Genomic DNA, 21300 nt, shown 5'->3' with positions numbered 1-21300 from the left:
GCTGTCTTTGTTTCCTTCCCTCTCCATCCTCACCACCCAAGCTGCCTGAGCCAAGCTGGCACCTCTCGGGATGAGGCAGGAGATGCCAAATCTCCTCAAAGTGGGTTCTTCCCTCCACACCTGTCTTCAGGGCATTCTAAGCTCAGGTGCTGGGCAGCGGGGATGGGCTCCTGACAACCTACTTGAGAAAAGCAGTTTGCTCGCTCCCCCAATCCCTTATCACCCACCGCACTCCTGGTCTCTGCCCACAGAAGGAGCGCCAGAATCTCCCCGCTGAGTCAGGTATACTGCTCTGAAGAACACATTGCACTCCAGGTCTGCTCTGGCCAGCTCTGGCCTGCCTCACCTCCCTCTCTGGGGACTCCATACTCCTGTTAATACAGCCTCAGATCCCATTTGCTCTGCCCGCTGCTGTGGGTCTCCTGTTCCTCACACTTCAGCCCGCCAAACTGCTTCCAGTTCCTTCTATCATGTGCTCATGCTGTTTCCCATCTCCTAGCCTTTGCAGGTGCTATCCTGGCTGCCTGGAATGTTCTTTTCCCTTACTTCGTCAAGGCCCAGCTGACCCCTCCATATTTTTACAGGTAGCAACTAGACCTTAATACTATTTTGAGTCAGTGTTCCACACAGGCCCTGATACAATAGTTGATGCTGATTAAAAATGTATTGAAAGAAAAAAGGAAGGCAGAGAAGGGAGGGAGGAAAATAAGGTAGTTTACAACCACAGTAGGACTGGCACCTCTGCCACTCACTGGCTGCACAAACCTGGACCAGTGCCTTCTCCTCCCTGAGCCTTGCTTTTCTCTTTTCTAATCTGTAAAGTGGAACAAATGAAACCACCTTCCTGTTTCTTAATGGGGCGACAGCCTCCCAGCCCTACCAAATACCACAGCCCGCCCTCACTTTCAGGCCTCAGACCCTGGCCTGGCCTCAGACTCAAAAGGTTCCAAATGGCCTCTGACCCCACACTCCTGCCTTCAAGACTGTCCAGGCCCACCCTGGCCACCCAGGACAGATCCTGCACCTGGCTTGTCTGAGACAACATTCGCACTGCAGGAACGGGGCTTCTCTCCGTGGAAGGTGAACACAGACCAAAATGATAGTAATTTTCCTTTTTGGTTTGAACAGTTGAATAAAAATTAGGCTCCAAGAAAGGCACAGGTGGAGGGGGCTAAAGGTGTGGGGCCTGCTGTCTCCGCCAACCCTCTCATCTGGGGAACACCGTCCAGACACTGGGTTGGGAGACTCCAGCTCACACGGCTCAATTGAACCGAGGACATCGGCCTCACAGGCAAATTCCTGGTACTGCGAGGAGGAAACCGAGGCACCCATCCATGGGACCCCATCTGGGGTCTGGCACACCTGCCCTGTTACAGTCAGCCACGGCTGCATGGCTGACATCCCTTCACTGGTTTGTGAGCCACAAATGTAGATGTGTCACATGCACATGTGCATTTGAGATGGGCCAGAAGCAGCATGGAGGGGTGGAGGGAGCCCCGGCAGGTATTCCGGGCAAACATCGCCTCTCTGGGCCTCAGTTTCCCTGTATGTGCAGTGACAGAGCTGGCTCATCTAATCTGTGAGCCTGACCAGCTTTTCTGTTCCCCACCACAATGCCCAACTGGAATTACCTTAGCTGAGAAGGGGCACTAATGGGGGCAGAGAACAGAACCCGCAGACCCTGCAGGGAGCAGCGAATGCCACTTTCCTGACCCTCAAGAGGGCCATTGGCCTCTTCCTATTCAGTTAGATTCCCCTCTAACTGGACACCCCTCTCCCTTTGTTCCTAACAAACTCCTACACATTCCTCAAAGCCCAGCCCCAAAGATCCCTCCTCTAGGAATTCTTCCCTACCCTACCTTGTTCTGGGCTCTCACAGCACCCCAGGTACATCTCCATCACAGCTTCAGAACCAGCTAGGGTTCATACAATTGAGCATCCAGCAAAAGTGGATGGTTGAAAAGAACCAACTCACTTCCAGTAGCATCTACAATCAACCTGGTACTGACTTTATCTGCAGCTTCCACCAGCCCCCTGAGACTTCCCCTCCCTGACACTACTCCATCTCGCAAAAAATAGCCGTGAGACCTAATTTCAGCTAACCCTTCAAACATGACGCTTCACTTTCAACTTCCCGAGGAGGAATCAATTGGCTGTCAAGTTTCCCAGAGCCTCTGCCACCTCCCACACCAGGGCCCTGCCAGTTCTCCTCAAGGTCGATGAGAGGGGTAGGGGCAGAGGAAGGATGGTGGAAGGACCCAACAGGCACGGCACCTGGGGAGTGTGGGTCTGGGGAAAGCAGTAGGCTGAGGAGACTCATGGGGAGACCATCTCCTTACCCCCCAAATCAAACCACGAATTCCTCTAACATGGGCTGGCAGGTGAGAGGGGACAGCACGCTGCCATTGCTTAGGGTCCCTGGGCCTCGGGAAGGGAGGTGGGCACATGCAGAGCTCCTGGACCCAGCCTGACAGCCTGTGCACATCCAGGGCCCCCAACTGGCTGCCTGCCTTCTTTCCCTCGCTCTGGCCATCTCTCCCTTCCAGGATTCCCTCCTGGTGCAGACTAGACAGACCTGGGTTTGAATCTCAATCTCAATCTCTTTGTAGACTGAGAGCTAAAGGTCACAGATGAGCAGGAGGTCCCTTTGGTCCCTTGCTCCCACCTCCCTTCCCCATCCTACCCTCCTTCAGGACCCCCCACAGCTCTCAGGGAATAAGCACCACACTAGCCTGTGGCTCTGGGGAACAATTACCCAACTCCACCTGGAAGTAGAAGGAAGTTGCACCACGTGGACAAAAGGTTCCATATCGTGCCCAAGTCACAAAGCTAGTATGAGGCTCAGCCCCAGGTCTGCTGACCTTACAGCTCACTCTCTTAGTTACTGCATCAAAACATTTTTTAAGTGCCTACTCTACGCCTAAACCGCATGTTGCCTTACAAAGTCACCTCCCTTTATTTTACAGAAGGGTAAACTTAGGCTCTCCCAGGGCCCCGTGGTCTCTAAGAGGTAGAGGTGGAACCTGCACCGATCCCCCGGTGTCCTGTGGGGTGACTGCAGTCCTAGGCCAACCAACAAAAAGGATAAGGGCCACCTATGGAGGTGCACCTATGGAGAGTCAGAAGTGCCTCCAGCTGGGTGGTGACCTTGGACAATCCAGCCCCTCTTGGGCCTGTTTTCATGGAGGAAGTGGACAGAATGAGCCCTACAGACTCCGACATGTTGATTCTCCATTAAACTACACCATCGCAAAGGGGCACCCCTGTGAGAGGTGGTGACATCCCGTCACCCCTGGGTTTGAAATGGAAGCGAAAACAGTAGTTATTCACGTATATCCTGTGGTGTCTCCCCTGCCTCCCCCAGGCAAAATCATGTTCCCCAAGTTCCCTCGGGGAGCTGCACGGAGCAGCAGTCAGTGAGCGCGTGCAGATGTGGCTTTGGGAGCGCGTGGGAGCCAATGTCAGCTCCGGCCGTGGGGGAGAGGGTGCGCTTCCGGTCCTGCACAGGGTCTCTGTACAAGTCTGTCCCCAAGGCCCATGCCAGGTGCACCTCTGACTTACCCCCAAACACTCTGTTCTCTGGCCTTCACCCTGACCCTCCCCAGATCTTTTCTGTTCTGGAGCCAAAAAGGGAAACACAATCAGATGATAATGGTGAATTTCATCTAGCACCTACCACGGGTCAGACCTGGGCTGGCGCAAAGGTCCAGCACAGTCCTTCAAGGAAGGCATTCCACACTTTACTGACAAAGACAGGAGGATCAAAGAGGCTGAGTAACTAATGAGGTCATATAGGTCACCGAAGAGCCGGGATTTGAACTCAGATCCCTACCTCTAAACTCTCTAGTGCCCCACCCCACCCCCGCCAGCTCCAAGTACCAACCTAGGATAGAAACTCAACTCACACCCCTTTCCATAACTGCTGCATACAGTAAAGGACCAAGGTGCCCAGAGAAGAACACAAACATAAATGTCCCCCAGTCCGAGCTTCCAGGCCTGGCTGTCACTCAGGAGCTGCGTGGTACCAGGCAAACGACTTCACCTCTCTGAGCCTCAGTTTCCTCATCTGTGAAATAGGGAGACTCATGGTACCTCCCTTCAGGGTTGCTGTGAGAAGTGGGTAAAACAAAGCCTTTCCATCCTGCAGACCCTAATTGGGCAGGTGGGATTGGACATCCCGGGTGCCTTGTAGTTCAGAAGGCTGATCCACAGGTGGTTGCCATGCCAGGAAACAGAGCGAAGACACCACTACAGGAAAAATGCCAAGCCTAGCTGGCAATTAAAGAGCTGCAAATTATAGCAACTTCAAGGTGTGATGACATACCTATTAGAGCAGCAAAAGAAAGGGAAATGGGTAAAAAGCAATGCTGATGGGAGGCTGTGGGGACGAGTTCTCCTCCTCACAGCCAGAGGATGTGCATGCTCACGCTTTGGAGTCAGAGAGACCTGGGTCCAAATCTTGACTCCACCATTTATTAGCAGTTGGAGCTTGGGTAACTTCACCTCTCTGAGCCTCAGTTTTCCCATCTGTAAAATGTGGTGATCAAAGGATCCGCTTCAGGGTTGTCTCCAGGATTAAAAGATATCACATATGTAACGCCAGAAACACAGTGGAGGTGGCTATGTTATTATTAGTCATCGTTCCCTAAGGTCCCCTGAAGGCTCCAGGGGTCCAGGGAGGGCAGGACCGGGCCTCTATTCCAGTTGATTTGAGTCAAGGTCACCCAGTTGCCAGACTCCTGGCCCTGCTTGCAGGCTGGAGACCATCTCCCAGGGGCCTGGCCACTCCCGGGAAGAGACCCTGAGTCCCCTCTCAGCACAGGCTTCCTTTTCCTCCTCACTGCCCAGAGGCTGATCCAAAGGCTGGGGCTCAGAACCACCTCTTGGGGGAGCTTGTTAAACTGAAGATGTCCAGGCCCTTTCCCTGGCCCACTGAACTAAAATCTTGAGGGGGCCTAAGAATCTCTTTTGAAAGCATTGTTATGACATACCGACACGGAACAATCAGTGGTCTGAAAAAAGCCCCATCCCCTTAGCCTGGCACCCAAAGGCTCTACCTGACCCAGACTTGGCCCAGTTTCCCAGACCCTTCAACTCCAGTCCCACCAAGCATTTCACCATTCTACAAACATGTCCATTTCTAGTGTGCCTCCAGATCTTTGTAACTGCTATTCCCCCGACCTGGAATTCCCTCTCGCTGTCCCTGCCTATCCAATTTCTAGTGACCCTGCAAGACCCAGCCCGAGAGAGCAGTTACCAGAGGACACCTTCCTAGTCTACCAGGAACAGTCAGTCACTCCTAGTTCACCTGGAATTCCCATATCACAGCATACTGTGACAGTCCAGCCTGTGTCCTCTCTGTTCCTTTCCCCAAAAACCCCTCTTTCCCGTGCTCCCCATAAGGCTGGCTCCTCAGCCCTTAGGCCTCAGCTAAAATGTCACCTCCATACCACACCACCTCAAGGAAGCCCTCCTGGTTTTCCCTGCTTTTCTCCTGTATGGCATGTAGCTCTGACATAAGAACATGAGCTCATAAGATAAGGGGCTTTATTTACCAGTTGCTGTCTCAGCCAGCTCCTTCCAATCAACCCCAGTCCCAAGAATAGTGCCTGGCATACTATAGGAATGCCATAAAAATTGTTGAATAAATGAATAATGAACAAATGATCAAACATCCATCATCCCTATAAACCGCAAGCTCCCAGAGGAAGAGAATATGACTACTTTTCTGTGTCTCTGGTGGCTGGCAGAGAACTGGACAGAGGGGCACATGGTAACGTGCCGAATGGGGGAGTAAAGGGACACAAAGCTGTCTGCACATGTGCGGCAAGGATAGTAGGGACATAGAACGGCACAGAGAGTCAGAGGTTAAGGGTCACTGGGTTCTGTTTCCATAAAGTTGTTCAGGTGTGTGCTAAAGGGACCACTAAAACCAACAGCTAAGATATATATATGTATACTAGGTTTTATTGATTTGAAAACATCACCGATTATTTTATGTACCACCAAGAAAGAAAAAACACAGCAATTAAATTATGACACACCACAAACTATAACATGACAGACGTTAAAATGTGGAAAGAAAAACTGCATCTCAGGAGTTGAGGAAGCGTGTGTGCGCCTGAGGGTAGATTTATCTGATCTAACACTAGCGTCTCTTTTCCTGGCTTGGGTCTGGGCCCCTGGGCCCGCAAGGCTATCTGTCCTCTGCTTGCCCCTCCCTCGCAGGGTGGGACCCCCATGTGGCCCCCAGGGGCGGGGTTGAGCCACAGAGAGGGGAGCAGCTGAGTGATTGGATACCTAGAACAAGGGAGGCTGGATGCTCTCCCGGTCCGTGAGGCTCCAGGAAGGGGGGCCGTGGGGTCACAGAGCAGCACCCCGAGCCAGGTGGTGATGGTGACGCAGAGATAGTTACCGTGACCCGGAACGGCGTAGCAGCTGAGGGCTCCATGCTGGGGCTCTTCTCCGAGAGGCTGCCGGGCAGGCTGCGCCGGGAGCCCGGCCTTTCTTGGGGCGACTCTGTCAACAGAGGGAAAGAGAGGGTAAACACGGACAGCGAAGGCCACCCAGTCAGGCCCTCAGTATCATTCCCGTCTTGGCCAAGACAGCTGGTACCCATTAAAGAGTACAGCCACTTTGGAAAATAGTTTGGCAGTTCCCCAAAAAGTTCAAGACAGAATTACCACATGACCCAGCAATTCCACTCCTAGGAATATACCCACAAATACTTGGAGCATTATTCATAGCAACATTATTTATAATAGCCCAAAGGTAGAAGCAATCCAAATGGCCGTCACCAGGTGAATGGAAAAACACCATGGAGTTTCCACACAATGGACTGCCATTCCGCCATAAAGAGGAATGAAAGTTCTGATACTTGCTGCAATGCGGATGAACCTAGAAAACATGCTGAGTGACATAATCCAAACACAAAAGGATAAATACTGTGTGATTCCACTTGTATGAAATACCCAGAACAGGCAAATTCATAGACAGAAAGTAGAGTAGAAGTTACCAGGTTCTGGGGGCTGGGGAGCAGGAGTCATTGCTTTGCGGTACAGAGTTTCTGTCTGGAGTGACGGGAAAGATTTAGAAATGGATATGGGTGATGGTTGCACAACACTGTTAATATACCTAATGCCACTGATTTGTACACTTAAAATTATTTAAATGGCAAATCTAATTATATGTATATCACTTTTTTTTTTTTTTAAAAAAAAGGTCTCCCAAAACTCACACTTTAAACTATACATCTTATGACATAATGAGCTTCATGTTACTGGACACATACAAGCGGTATCTTCAAACACGCGAATCTGCGATCTCTGGTTTCCAATTCAGAACTTTTCCAGAGGCTTTAAACTTGAAAAAAATTCAAGGGTCTGGCAGGTTATGGAATCAAGGTTAGAGGCCCGCTGCTCAGCTCCAGCTGCTTATTTTGGCGTAGAGCAGCCAAAGCTTCCCCCAGTTCGAGAGAAGCTGGAAATCTGGGGGGGGTTTAAATATGAAATATTCTGATTTTTAAATGCTGACAGCTCATTCAAAACTATCAGCCATGACCTGAGCATGCCTATTTAAAACCTCCCAAGTCAGGCCAACCTGGCTGCTTTCCTTGCTGGTTCTCCCACAACATGCTTGGCACTGGCTGCCTCTTTTCCACTGCTCCAGCTGTGGCCCCCACAGAGGACTCTCTTCCTGCTCCTTCCAGCCTGACCCATCCCACAGGCCATGGAGAAGGCGCTCAGTAACCTCCTCTCTGCCCTCAGCATTCAGCCCCCTTTGGCTCCTATAGCAACAGCCAGGCACGAGTCTCCCCAGCAATGCTCTCACTTTGCAGAGAGAGAGAAAAAGAGAGAAAGAGAGGCTTCCGCTTGACTGCAGAACGTGTAACACCCACACCTAAGCTGGCGGCCTCACCACATCCCCAGGGCCCTGCATGAAGCCTGTTGCCTGGGAGGAGCTTGGGAAAGACCTGTTGACTAGAAAAGAAGAAAAAGAACAAGGTGCAGGTTTCCCTGGCCGTGCGAACACACAGGGGTGCAGTGTCAGAGGCACACACACAGCAATCACACTCATGTTCACATACCTGCTCAGGCTCACCCCCAGGGACACAGCCATGAACATGTGGACATGTACAAACACACAGAACATGATGAGGAGCAGGCCTTCCCAGAAGACAGCATAGGCTATTAAGGGCAATGTCTCCACTTTCCGGTCCATTGCCTCTATGCAGCTGATTGGACAGGGGGCCTCAGAAGTGTGGAAGGACAGAGCTGAGCCGCTCACCCCACTAGGACAGGGTCCAGCACTGAGCCCTGGCAATGGCCAAGCAGACAAAGCCACCTTGGGCCTGGGAGAGGTCAGCGCCTGTGGGGACAGGTTCAGGCCCAGCTGACCACTGGGCAGGCCTGGGGCAAGGGTTGATACCAGGTCTGAATGTGCACTAGCCAGCCCTGGGCCACCTCTTCCAGAAAACCTCCTCCCCTCCTCAGCCCAGGGACTGTATCTCTCAGGGCCGGGCCGGTTTCCTTGTAGTACTCCCTACTTACACCCTGCCTCACTCTAGGGGAGAACCACTTTTTCTGGGGATTTTCCTAGGAAATCTCTTCCCACACTCCCCAATCTGCTCTCACCTGCCCCCGCCCCGAGAATCCTGCCCCCGTCACCCACATCTGGGGTCCACCATAAACACTGTGCCCTACCTAGGTGTGAAGCACTGTGCTCAGCCTCTCAGGAACTACCCTCTTTCCCCCCCCACCCCACACACACACCTGGCCACAGCTTCACCACCCCTTCCTGGGCAGGCAGGCCATCATGGCTCTAGGTAAGAGACATGGAGTCACCAGCAAGGCTGTGTCTCCTTTGAGACCAAGACTGGTGTTGCACACAACCTGCGTGCAGTACCACGTCTTGCCTCCTGGCTCTGAGCAGGAGGCTCTCAGAGGTGGCTCAGTCCAATGACCCATCTTACAGATGAGGATGCTGAGACCAGAGGAACAGAACTTGTCCATGACACCCTAACCCAATAGGTCTATAGCAAAGGCCACCTCGGTGTTCCCCAAAATAGCCTTCAACTTCAATTCAGAAGCCCTGGCTGCACTCCATCTACTACATCAAAAGGTAGAAACTCGGTGAGGAGGCTGCAGAGTAAGACAGGACAGATGTCCACCCTTCCTCCAGCACAGAGCAGAGGAGAGTAGGACCCCAGAGCCAGCTCTTCTTCTTAACGTCTCGAATCTCCCAGTGGAGGGCCCTGCACTCCAGAGGAAGCAGAAGGGGAACCTGGGTACCTTTCCAGATGGCTTCCACTTGGCCCCAGCTCCATTCTCTACCCTTCTTTGCCCTGCCTTCTGCTCCAGGGGCTGACCTGTGTCGACCACACCAACCAAGCTTCTGGGCCCTCCAGTTTCCATGGGGTTTGACCAGTGGGGAAGGCCTAGCGGGAGATCGGGGAAGGGCGGAGAGCCACCTGGGCTGGTTATCTCCATCCACTGGCAGTCCCGGTCCCAGCTTCCATCAATGACGCTGTCTCCTGGACTCTCCTCTCCCAGGCACCACACTCTCTTCCCCTCCCTATGGCCTCGGTGGATCAGCCCTGGCTGTCACTGGCTCTGGGGTCCTACTCTCCTCTTCCTGGTTCCCCACACCTCAAAGTATCCTAGAGTAAGTACCATCTGTTTCCTGCTGGACCCCCACTGATCCACCAGGCGGCATCTCAGCAGCTGAGAACCAGTTCCTACAAGTGCAGCTGACGGGACCTCCTTTCCCTGTGAACAGGAAACGAGGCTCTGAGAGCTGTGACGTGGTCACACTACACATCACAGACAGAGTCTGGGCCTGGCCAGGCTCCCTCTCGGCCCAACACCCCAGCTTCCCCATGCTCTCCCCGCAGAATTCGTAATCATAACCTCATTGAGTCCCTGGCTTCTGGACCAGCATTTCTTTCCTTTCATTCATTATCATTCCCCCTAAGGAGTCTTTTTAGATACTTTTTCTCTAGTTTTCCCCCATAAAAATTTAATACCGCATATCCAGTATCTTTTATGTACTGTACATACACTGGGCTTTATACAGAAAAAGAGTGGGTGCCCCCCCCACACACCTTCTAAGAACCAATATTTTTGCCCACTCAGGAGCAATATTGCCCCCATTGAGAATGCAAGCCCTGGACCCATTCAAATACAGTCCCCACATGACGCCTTGGACAGCTATGATGAGCTCTGTTTTCCGGATGCAGAAATTGAGGTTCTGGCAGACAAGTGACTTCCTCTGAAGTTCCCCCAGCTAGGAAGTAAGAGTATATGCTGAAATCCCCTTAAACGGTCCCCCACAAACCCACACTTAGGGCCTCGAGAAGGCTGCAGATGCCTGGAGTAGGGGCAGGAGCTCAAGGCTGGACGGACTAGTGGACAGGAGTCAACCCTGACTCTGCTGTGTGACTCCAGACCAGCCCCTTTCCATCTCCGAGCTCAGGATTTACCAGCAATCCAGTGAGTCAGGGAGTCAGAACAGTGACTATCTCTATTCCCCACCACGAAATGAAAACCGCCTCAATTGTACACAAGCAAAGAAGATGGAAAGTTGACCGCCTGTGTTCTAACTCTGCCTCCAAGGGTTTAGCCCAAGTCCTTTGACAAAAACACAGCTGCCTTTGGCCTTTGATTTAGCAGCATATTGTTTTTGTTTTTCTGTCGTTTGTTATTGTTGTTTTTTTCTCATTTGGGGAAGCAAACAATAAGAGACTCGAGACTCAAGCCCCCAGAGTTCTAAGTAACACAGCTGGGTACAGCATGAAGGTGGTCTCCCTAGGGACAGGTCCCAGGAAGGGAGAACCTCTTGGCCGACCTCCTAGAGTCCCCCAGACCTTAGAGCACTGGCCCAGGAGTCTTCCCTCGGCTCAGACACACTGTGTGACCTCCACATGACCTCCCAGGCTTCAATCTGCAAAATCAGGCCACAGGACCAGCTGATCCTGGATCCTCTTTCCACTAAAGAGGTCAAAAGAGCCTCCATTATCCCAGGAAGGCTAAGCTATCTTCCTACTCCTGGAAGCCACAGCCTGAGAAACGCGTTTTAACCTTCATGTGTTTGCAAAAAATAAATAAAATAAAATCAGTTTCATTCAAATGCTGCTGGCTTGGTTGCCATGGATACCCCCTAATCATGAAGGATGACTGTTACTTGTTCCCATGGAAACACGGAGGCCTGAGGAACATCCTGTAATTTCAGACAAGACACCAAATTTTACTTGTCGGGTTGCAATGCCCAGATCTTAATGCTTAAAAAACAGGCAGAGGCCGCAACCTCTAATACTGACATGAGGAGAAAAGAAGTCAGCACAACTGTAGGAAGAAGAGGTGCGTGCGTGTGCTAGACCTCAACAGTGATCAGGAAAATGCAAATTAAAACTACCAGGTACCTGGAAATGTAATGGCTCTGTGCGATGTCAGAGGGATAGTGGATGGGGCAGGGGGGTTCACTCAGTGTGAGGGATATAAATGATAAACGTCTAAGTATTACTTTGTCTTGTGCACCTGAAACTAATAAAAAAAATAAATAAATAAAAATTTTAAAAAACCTACCAGGTACCATCTCATACCTTTCAGATAGGTAAAAATGACTAAGAACAGTGACCCCAAATGTTGACAGGGACGTAGGGAACTCTCTCATCACTGCTGGTGAAGTGAAAAGTGTTTGGAGAACAAGTAGACAATAGCTAGTTGAAACAGACACACACACTTAGCAAGGATCAGAAATTCCCTCCTGCCTGTCTGTCGAGTCTAGGAAATGCCTCTTCCTTGCACATGAAGACGTGCACAAAAATGTCTACTGCAGCACTGTTCACAGCAAAATGTTGGAAGTAACATTCCTGAATGTCCACCAACAGGGGAATGGATGGCTGCACCTTGGGGCAACCATTGTGGGGAATACGATACAGCAAGGATGAGGGAATGACTGGGGGACACACTGTTTGGAACTACAATGGAACACAATGGCACTGCAAAGGACCCAGTTCTATAAGATCAACAGGTATGAAACTCAGAAATATGAGGTTGAGTGAAAACAGTAAGTTTCAAAAAGAAAGCGCAATCCACGTATGCACATTTTCTTTACAAGAATGCTCATAGCAGCTTTCTTTGTAATAGCCCCAAACTAGAAACACCAAAACCTCCTTCAACAGGTGAATGGTTAAACAAATTGGGGTACATCCATCGTGTGTGAGGCAGAATAAAATGCCTCCTCCCAAAAAAGTCCACAGCCTAATTCCCAGAACCTGTGACTATGTTACCTTACATGGCAAAAGGCACGTTACAGGTGTAATTAAGGTTAAAGACTTGGAGGTGGGAGCTTATATTGGATTATTCCAGACAGGAATAATCTTAAATGTGGAAGAGGAGGCAGAGGAATGAGTCAGAGATGGGATGATGAAAGAAGAGGCAGTACAGAATCTAAGCATGAGAAAAATGATGGAAGAAGGCGGTCACAAGCCAAGAAATGTGAGTGACCTCTATCTAGAAACTGCAAACAGCTTCAGCTGACCGCCACCAAGAAAACGGGGACCTCCATCCTACAACCACATGGAACTGAATTCTGCCAACAAGGAACAGGCAATGAAATGGATTTTCCTCTAGAGCCTTCAAAAAGGAACCCAGTCTGCTAATACCTTGATTTTATTGCTTCAAGACCCATATCATTACCTACAGAATGGTAAGATGACAAGTCTGCGTCGTTTAGGCTGCTCAGTTTTAAGGTGTTACAGCAGCAATAGGAAACCAATACACATAACCATGGAATACTACTTAGCAACGAAAAAGGAATGGGCTATCGCTGTACACAACTTGGGTGGATCTCAAGTGCATGATGCTGAGGGGAAAAAGCCAATATGAAAAGGTCACGTATGTCGTGTATGATTCCATTTATAAGGCATTCTCAAAGTGGTAAAGTTTTAGAAATGGAAAATAGATTAGTAGTTGCCAGGGGTTAGGGCTGGTGGGCAGCAGGCAGGGGGCTGTAACTATAAAGAGGCAGCACAAGAGAGATGTTTGTGGTGATGAAGTAATCTTGTATCTGGAGTGCAGTGGTGGTTACACAAATCTACAGGTGATAAAACAACAGAGAATTATATGCAAGCATCTCACCAATATGCAGAAAAGGCGAGAAAGGCAGGACAGAAGCATCCCCTGACTTCCAGAAGCTGGCCTGCCATTCACAGTTCTGCCATGTTCTTCTCCCACTGGATATAAACAATCTCACAGGATATCAACCTCAGACAAAGTCACCATGATCAAGTGAGACAAAACAAGGCCACTTCATAATTGTGTCTAAGCAACCGACAAAAGCCAGGTCACGGTGCCACCCACAAAAATCACAGACATCCCCTCCCTGGCTAAAATGAGTGACTGCTGTTGCTTAACCAAGGACAGCTTTACCCTCATGCTTGCCTCCTCTCCTTAGAGACTAGATTTGAAATACCCCATCATAGAATTGCCCCTGCTTTCTGACAGCAGCCACGCTGGCAGGAACCCCAGTGCCGTAGACTTCCCCAAAATCACCCAACCAAAAACCCAAATCCCATAGCAACTTCTTTCTACCACACTCTTACTGAGATGCCCCGTGGTTCCCTATGGTGTATGTTTTCCCTCGATGCAATGAGTAATCCAACTTGTTCAACTAGAGGTGTGTTTCTGGCGGGTCTTTGTCTGGAAGTCATTGGTCCTGGAGGACATTGTGCTGTAATTACAGGCAAACTGGGTGAAGGGTACATGGAAACCTCTCTGTACTGTTTTGGCAACTGTAATCATTTCAAAATAAAAGGTTAATAAATAGGCTGTTAAAATACATGGAATCGTATCTGTGTGTAAACAATTAAGATTTCTATCCCGAGAAACTAACTGCAGACATGTATTGGAATCCAGTGTCAACTGAGTGTAGACAGTGTCCAGCCATCTAGAGGCGAGAGGCACAGGAATAGAAAAATCACTGCAAAGGCTTACCCTGGACTCTTTAGGCTGAAATGCATCTGCTATCTATGTGATTACATTAATATGATGATTTTACTTTCTGTGTGTAGGAATGTACACTTCCTCACATAGAAAAATAACACGAACAGTACTCAAAAACTTGTTCTCAGAGGTTCTCTTTAAAGAGTGAGATGAGCAATGGGTGAGAACAGATGACTGTACCATTTACTGAATGAAGAATTATTCAGACTTCCCGAAACTAATAGTAAAATTAAAAAGTATAAATACGTGGTATACCGAATCAGTAGAAATGGTGCCATCTGAATACATCTGAAGAGGAAAAAGGAAAAGAAGCAAGAGAAAAAAACAAAACAAATGACATCAAAATCAACAGCAACCCAAATGACAGATGATTAGAGAAAGTGTATCAGGAAAGTCCAAAAAGTGGACCTAGAAACAAACCTGTGGGTAAAGACACATAGCTCCCAAGCCTAGAGAACCAAAAGATTAGTGGCCCTTGCCCCCCAACCTTGGGACTGGACAAAGGTAAAATCACCATGGCAATCGACCACGGAGTCTTCAGATTGTTAGGCTTTACCCGACACAGCAGCCTAGCTGGTGTGTGTGTGTGTGTGTGTGTGTGTGTGTGTGTGTGTGTGTGTGTGTGTGTGTGTGTGTAGTACATCCATTCTGTTATCATCTACTTTTAACAGTTAGACAAATGAAGATTGAGTTTGCCAAAATATTGCATTGATAGGTTGGTAGGTCGCCTGCCTCCCATTGAACACTTTTTTCCAGTTCAGCCTTTCGTTATCTTTGGGAAAGCAAGGAGAGGTGTTCCTTAGAGGTTATTAAAGCTTACCCACCTGAGGTAGGCAGAATAATGGTCCCTAAAGAGCCCATTTCCTGACCCCTAGAACCTGTGAATGTTACCTTATATACCAAAAGGGACTTTCACAGATGTGATTAAATTAAGGCCCTTCAGATGGGAGAGTATCTGGGATGGGCCCAATGTAACGCCAAGGGTCCTTAGGAGAGGGAGGCAGAAGGGTAAAAGAAGGCAGAGAAGGAGGTATGATGATGGAGGCAGAAGTGGAAGTGATGTGCGGCCATGAGTTAAGGAGCAGCTTCTGGAAAAGGCAAGGGAACTGATTCTCCCCAGAACCTCCAGGAGGAACGCGGTCCTGCCGACACCTTGATTCTAGCCCAGGGAAACTAACAGCAGATTTCTGACCTCTAAAACTGTAAGGTAATAAATCCGTGTTGTTTTAAGATACTAACTGTGAGAGTAGGAATAGGAAACCAGTACACCCACTGATGAAAGCACAACTTATTCTAATTACTTTAAAGTTAGAAGGACAGCAATACCAGATCATTGGCCAATTTAGGACTCTTACCTCTCTCTTTCCAAATCTACAGCTCCCTTAGAAAAGGAGAGGCACTTCCTCTTAGAAATACAACATTCATCACCATATATACTGCAAACTTCTTTTTCTCTCCATATGCACTCGTTATCAAATGACGTATGTGATCAGGACATACCCTTGAAAACCTCAAAAGTATACGGCACTTTTGTTGGTTATGTCATAATATAGCTTAGAGATGGTTTCACGTCTGTACATAGAGAACACTTCTTCGTTTAATATTCACTCAGCACCCTGTGTACTTATCCTTAGTATGGAGACTGATTACATTAATAACACATCTTTAGGGTTTATGTTTTAATGATCGCCCTCCAGAGGGAACCACCATGATTATCAAAACCCAAATATCCATATGTATAATTAAATTCATCCTATTTTTCATTAATTCCGAAAATATAAACCATCTTTTTGTCCGCAAATTCCTCCCCAGTACTTAAGGCTCTGCCCTTTTGTTTAAAAACTGTATTATTAAATCAGAACAACATAGCTATATGACGTCACAGGCTTTTTTCCCAACAAATTAAAATGGGTATACGTTTTAAAGCGTGTATATATTGATTTTTACATATAATTGTAAACTCTCTTTACCTTTCTGTATTTGACAACTTGGTATTCAAATTTTAAATTATCTCCAAGTTTCCAATTTAATGATGTAAATCTGAAGCAAACTTCATTCTTTGTATAACGTTTAGCCTGAGGAACCGCTGACCCATAGATTGTGTATCAGATCCTGTAAGGGACATTAAGTCATGTGGAAAAACCGACAGAGTAGATCATTTTGTATTGTAGAATAGACCGTCTGTGACTGCCCTAGGAACTTGGGGGGAAAGGGAATCGATACAAACACGAGAAAGCTCATGGTACCTGCTGTGCCATGAGCTAGGAGTCCAAAGTCTCTGCCCCAGGAGCTTCATGTCTTCAGTCAGCACCCATAAAACTCTACCACACTAGGTTATTAGCTTGCAAGTAGGGTAAAATCTCCACCCCTCACAGTAATGAACAAAGGGCGTCAAAAATACTTAGGAATAAATTTAACAGAACAAGTACATGATTAATAGCTTAAAAAACAACAACAACAAAAAAAAAAACGTTGCTGAGAGACATCAAAATCTAAATAAACGGAGAGAGACACTGCATTTGGGAAGCCTCCATATGGTTAAGATGGAATTTCTCCCCAAATTGGTCAATGCAATCCCAGTCAAAATCCTAGAAGGCCTTTAGAAGACACTGACTAGCTCAATTTTACATTTAGATGGCAAAGCGAAGAACCTAGAAAGGCAAAACAACCTGGAGGAAGAAGAAAGAGGTTGAGAGACTTGTATTCCTTGGTTTCAAGACATACTGTATCATCTTGGAATATAGCCAAAGTAATCAAGAGAGCATGGCATTAGCATATGGATAGACATATAGATCGATGGAACAGAAGAGAGTACAGAAAGAGTCCCACACAGATATGGTCAATTGATTTTTGAAAAAAAAGTGCAAAGTCAATTGATGGTGGAAAAGATAGTTTTGAAAAGAAATAGTGCTAAATCAACTGGGTTTCAAAATGTAATAAAAATGGACCACCAGAAAATGTGGAGAAACAGATCTAAGAGGGACAGTGACTATGCCACATATGCAATGTTTTTATCCTAAAACTGACTCCTAAAGTAAGAAATGTCAGCTCCAACTTTAATAGGAAGAAACCGGGTGTTGTGCGGGGCAGCCCTCAGCTCCCGCTCCCCACATAAGAACGCAAGACATGGTGAGGCCAAAAAGGAACACCCACGGAGCCAGAGATAGAGTCACACCACTATAGTCTCGCTGGTGGCTGTGTTGGGGACACAGGAAGTAGTTGCCACAGGATCCCGTAGTCCACCATTCACTTCTCTGCCTGCCAACCAATCAATCAACGCAGCCCCGCAGTTACATCCGTAGCCAATTGGCTAACCGGTTACAGCTGATGGCCAACCAACCACAGTTGATGGTCATTCACGACCCAGCCAGCACCTCACCACGCGAGGCCTAGAGCCTGGAAACTGCTCTCTGGGACTCTGTCCCCACACTGGGGTTCAGAAACACCAACTGGAAGGACCATGACCCCATGCCTAGGAAATGCAGGGGCAGAATTCAAGCCCAGTGCTGTCTGAATCTAGGGGTTGCCCCAGGATGAGAAAGGAGCCTCGGGAGCGGCCAGGCGGCTGCCTTCCTCTGTCGCCGAGATGGCGCTCGACCGGGCAGAGCAGCATCTCAGACATGTTGAAAAAGATGTTTTGATCCCTAAAATAATGAGAGAAAAGGCCCGAGAGAGATGTTCTGAACAAGTTGAAGATTTTACCAAATGTTGCAAGGACTCTGGGATCCTTATGGTAGTAAAATGCCGGAAAGAAAATACTGCATTGAAAGAGTGTCTAACAGCTTATTATAAAGATCCCGCCTTTTATGAGGAAAGCAAAATGGAACACCTGAAGGAAAGGGAAGAATTCAGAAAAACTGGAATTCCTACCAAGAAAAGGCTACAAAAGCTCCCAACAAGCATGTAGGCAAATATTCAAATGATAGATACTCAGTAATTCTTTTCGTGGAAATCACAATTACCTAAAACAATGGACTCAAGGAAGTTTGTTTGCTTTCTCCTAAATTGTGGAAATATTAATTTTATCTGAAATAAAGATTTAAAAAAAAAAAAAAGAAAGAAAGGAGCCTCTGTGCACAGATGAGTGAGAGGACACCCGGTCCCAAGATATCCAGGAAGCTGAGTTGCCTCCCTGCCCTTGGCTTCTCTCTCTACCTTTCCAGGTCCCATCCCAACCCTGGCTCTAAGGCAGAAAAGAATGCCTTGCTTGATTTTACGTTTTATTTCTATGGTGTTGGGTGTGGGGAAGGGAAGGAGTCATGAGACTCTGGAACCACGGTAATCTGTTGTCTCCCAAATGGAATTGGATCAGAGTTCAAGTTATCTTTAAGTTCAGGACGTGGTTCAGATCCAGTGGAAGTTGCCCACTATTGCTGGGGGGTGGGCTGTGCTGAGAGGCATGGAATGACCATGCAGGGTTGGGGTGCAGGGCCCCTCCCCAGCCTAAGAATCCTCAAAGTGGAGCTCAGCAGCTTCTCAGAGGGGACATGGAGGGGTTGGGCTGCTGGTACTTGGTGGGGGGGAGAGGGAGGAAGGAAGAGCCAAGGAGATGCGTTCCTCCCAGTTAGATCCCAGGATCCTATGTAAGCCTCTCCAAGAGGGCAGTGCAAGGGTTTGCCCCCTGGCCCCTGACCCCTGACTGGCCTCATTAATAGTCCAAACTTTTCAGCCTCTGTAGACACTGTCACCAGCTCTTCTTTTCACCTCTCCTCTGGAGGCCCTTTAACAGCTGCCATTGACAATACATACTTCCATTCCTCAGCCCGACATGCACCTTGCTTTCAAAGAACTCCCAGCCTTCCAGAAAACGGGATTTCCTGGTTACTTCAAGGATCAATTAAGAAGCCTGAAGGCTTCTCTCATCCCTGAGTCTCTTTTTTCTCCTTTGCTTTCTGAGGATTTCTAGGAATGTCAGTCTGCAGTGTCACCTTCTCCATTTTCATTCCTGAGTTTTCTCCTGCGACTCTACTCTGTCGCCGCAGGGCCTATTCCAGAGCTGGCAGAGAGCTGGCATTTATGCTGTGCCGTTGGAATTCAGGGAAGTAAGGAGGTCCCAGGGGGCAGACATGGGCTTGCTCCTCTCTGCTGTGTAGTTTCTCTATATTCGTTTTTGAAACACACAGTGCAACACTACACCTTCTGAAGCATTTGCATATGTAGTAAAAGCTTAAAAGCACCTGTGGACAGGACACACACCATCGGGAGGCTGGTTATCCTGGGGGAGAGGGGAGGAGGCTTTAGCTCTCTCTCAGGAGTCAGCAAATTTTTTCCACAAAGGGCCAGAGCGCCAATATTTGAGACTTGTCTCAACTACTCAACTCTGCTGTCATGAGGGCAGCCACAGACAATATGTAAATGAATGAGCCTGGCTGTGCTCCAGTAAAACTTTGCTTGTGGACACTGAAATTTGAATTTCATATAATTTTCATGTTAGAACATTTTATTCCTCTTTTGATTTTTGTTTCAACCCTTGAAAAAGGTAAAAGCTATTCTTAGCTTGCAGGCCCTACAAAACAGGCAGCAGGCTGGATTTGGCCTGTGGGCTGCACTTTGCTGACCCTTGCTGTGCCTGCATCATTTTATTCCTAAGAAAGAAAAGAGAAGAGAAGCAAGTATGGCAATGTTCACATTTGTGAAATCTGAGAGGGGAGTGCATGGGTCTGTGCAATACTATTTCCTATACTTTTCTGTACTTTCAAATATTTTAGAATTTTCTAAAACATCAAGAAAGGGAAAAGCCTGAAAATAAGCCCCAAAGGTCCCCAGATCAAAGGTGATTTTTATTTTCTTCTCTTCTATACTGGATATTGTTTCTTTAATCCTGGGAGTTGAAGGAAGAGGGAAACAACATTAAACATATTTTTTAACAAAAGAAGAGATGGGAGGGGTTTGTCCCATAACCAGTGCTCTCCCCTGAGGACTGTGAGTCACTCATGAGCCTCTTCTAAAGCATACCCAATAAAGAGCTGCCCGCCCCTGGCCCTAGCACTCTAGAGTCTTCTCCCTCTGCAGACAGCACTGCCTGTGGGAATGGGACCCCAGAGCCGCAGCCTGGGTCCTCTGAAGCTCAGGGTCCCCTCCTGGGAGAACTCAGAGGTTGCTGCTGATGGGGGAGGGGGCTCTGGTCCCCAACCTGCTTGTTGCTAACCAAGCAACTCTGAATAGGTTCCTAGACACCAGGTGGAACTGTGATTGCATAGTTAGTTAACGGGAAACCCAAGCTTCTCTCAGACCTCCATTCCCACCAAACTTCTCCAACACTGTCCAGTCCAGTTCTGCACACCACCACTCCCACACTCCCACTATTTGACCTCCGGTGGCCTCAAGTACCTTCTCCTGAAACTGCTCCTCAAAGTCTCCTCTGCCCAGTCTGGTGCCACCCTGTCGCATCGGGAGCCAGGGCAGGCCTGTTAGCCACGCCCACAGCTCTGCTGGTCCCTCTCCCCACTTGCCTAGGCTTTTCCAAAAGCCTTATGCCACCACCAGCTCCCACCCCTCTAGCTGTAAGGATGACCCCTGGACCTCTCTCTCCGGAGTGCCAGGTTCCCATCATTTGGGAATTTCAGGAACCAGTCTAATTTTATTAAGAAAAACTACGCACGAGGTGGCATAATGTGGGGCAATGTAGGACCGCTGACTTCTTGCCTTGCCAAATACAACGTGAAAACAAACAAGTATCACCATTCTATATTTCACAAAAGGAATGTTCTAACCCCCAAAGGAGCCCAAAGACCATCATGTCAGACTAAAGGAGAGTGACTGAGATGGATGAAACGGATGTCACAGGAAACTCACTACACTGCCTTGCTGTTCTCATTTTGCTGCCAGTCAGGGGAAAAAATGTGCCAGTCCGACCGGCACTGATCCTCACATGGGGGTGGCGGCCTCTCCTCTGTGTCACCTTCTCCAGACTTGTCAGCTCTTATCAATTTGCCCTCCGCCTCCCTGGACCCAACACCTGCTGGATTCCTCCAGGATTCCCCAGGAAGCACCTGGCTAGGCCCCCAAACCATGCATCATCTGTGTCTTCTGGGGTACTCCTCACAGGCCCGTTACTGCCACCACTCCCCAAAACTGTTCTAGTCCTTCTCTCCGTCTCCCAGCTCAGACCCATCACCGCTTGTACCTGGACGGCCAACACAGTCACCTATAATCACTGGTACCCACTGTTCCTCCCCCACTTCTCCCTGCACCATGCCAGTCTGGCTTGCTGATTGTCAAAAGTCATTCACCTAAATCACGGCTCTGATAAGTATAGTGCGGGTCAAATATCCTGGACTCTGCCGCTCAGTAGTTG

At 48.5% G+C, this 21300-nt stretch overlaps 2 protein-coding genes across 8 annotated transcripts in view; one reads left to right on the top strand and one right to left on the bottom strand.

Annotated features, from left to right (window-relative positions):
- The window catches only part of DAB2IP (DAB2 interacting protein), a 183784-nt gene that overhangs the window by 93814 nt on the left and 68670 nt on the right, over nt 1-21300 (bottom strand). For all 7 annotated transcript variants that reach the window (XM_081067318.1, XM_081067319.1, XM_081067323.1 and 4 more), the window contains exon 2: nt 6416-6519. In XM_081067318.1, the coding sequence (XP_080923444.1) occupies nt 6416-6519 (104 nt within the window). The remainder of the gene's footprint in view (nt 1-6415; nt 6520-21300) is intronic.
- Nucleotides 17590-17910, top strand: LOC308504846 (COX assembly mitochondrial protein homolog; the record flags this gene model as incomplete). The annotated part of the gene is made up of 1 exon (XM_081066220.1): nt 17590-17910. The coding sequence occupies one exon, from the start codon at nt 17590-17592 to the stop codon at nt 17908-17910; it is 321 nt and encodes a 106-aa protein (XP_080922346.1).

This window comes from Rhinolophus hipposideros (genome assembly GCF_964194185.1).
Source record: "Rhinolophus hipposideros genome assembly, chromosome: 11".
In the NCBI taxonomy this organism is placed as follows: Eukaryota; Metazoa; Chordata; class Mammalia; order Chiroptera; family Rhinolophidae; genus Rhinolophus; species Rhinolophus hipposideros.
The sequence above is the reverse complement of the archived record's forward strand: the minus strand, read 5'-3'. Positions and strand labels throughout refer to the sequence as shown.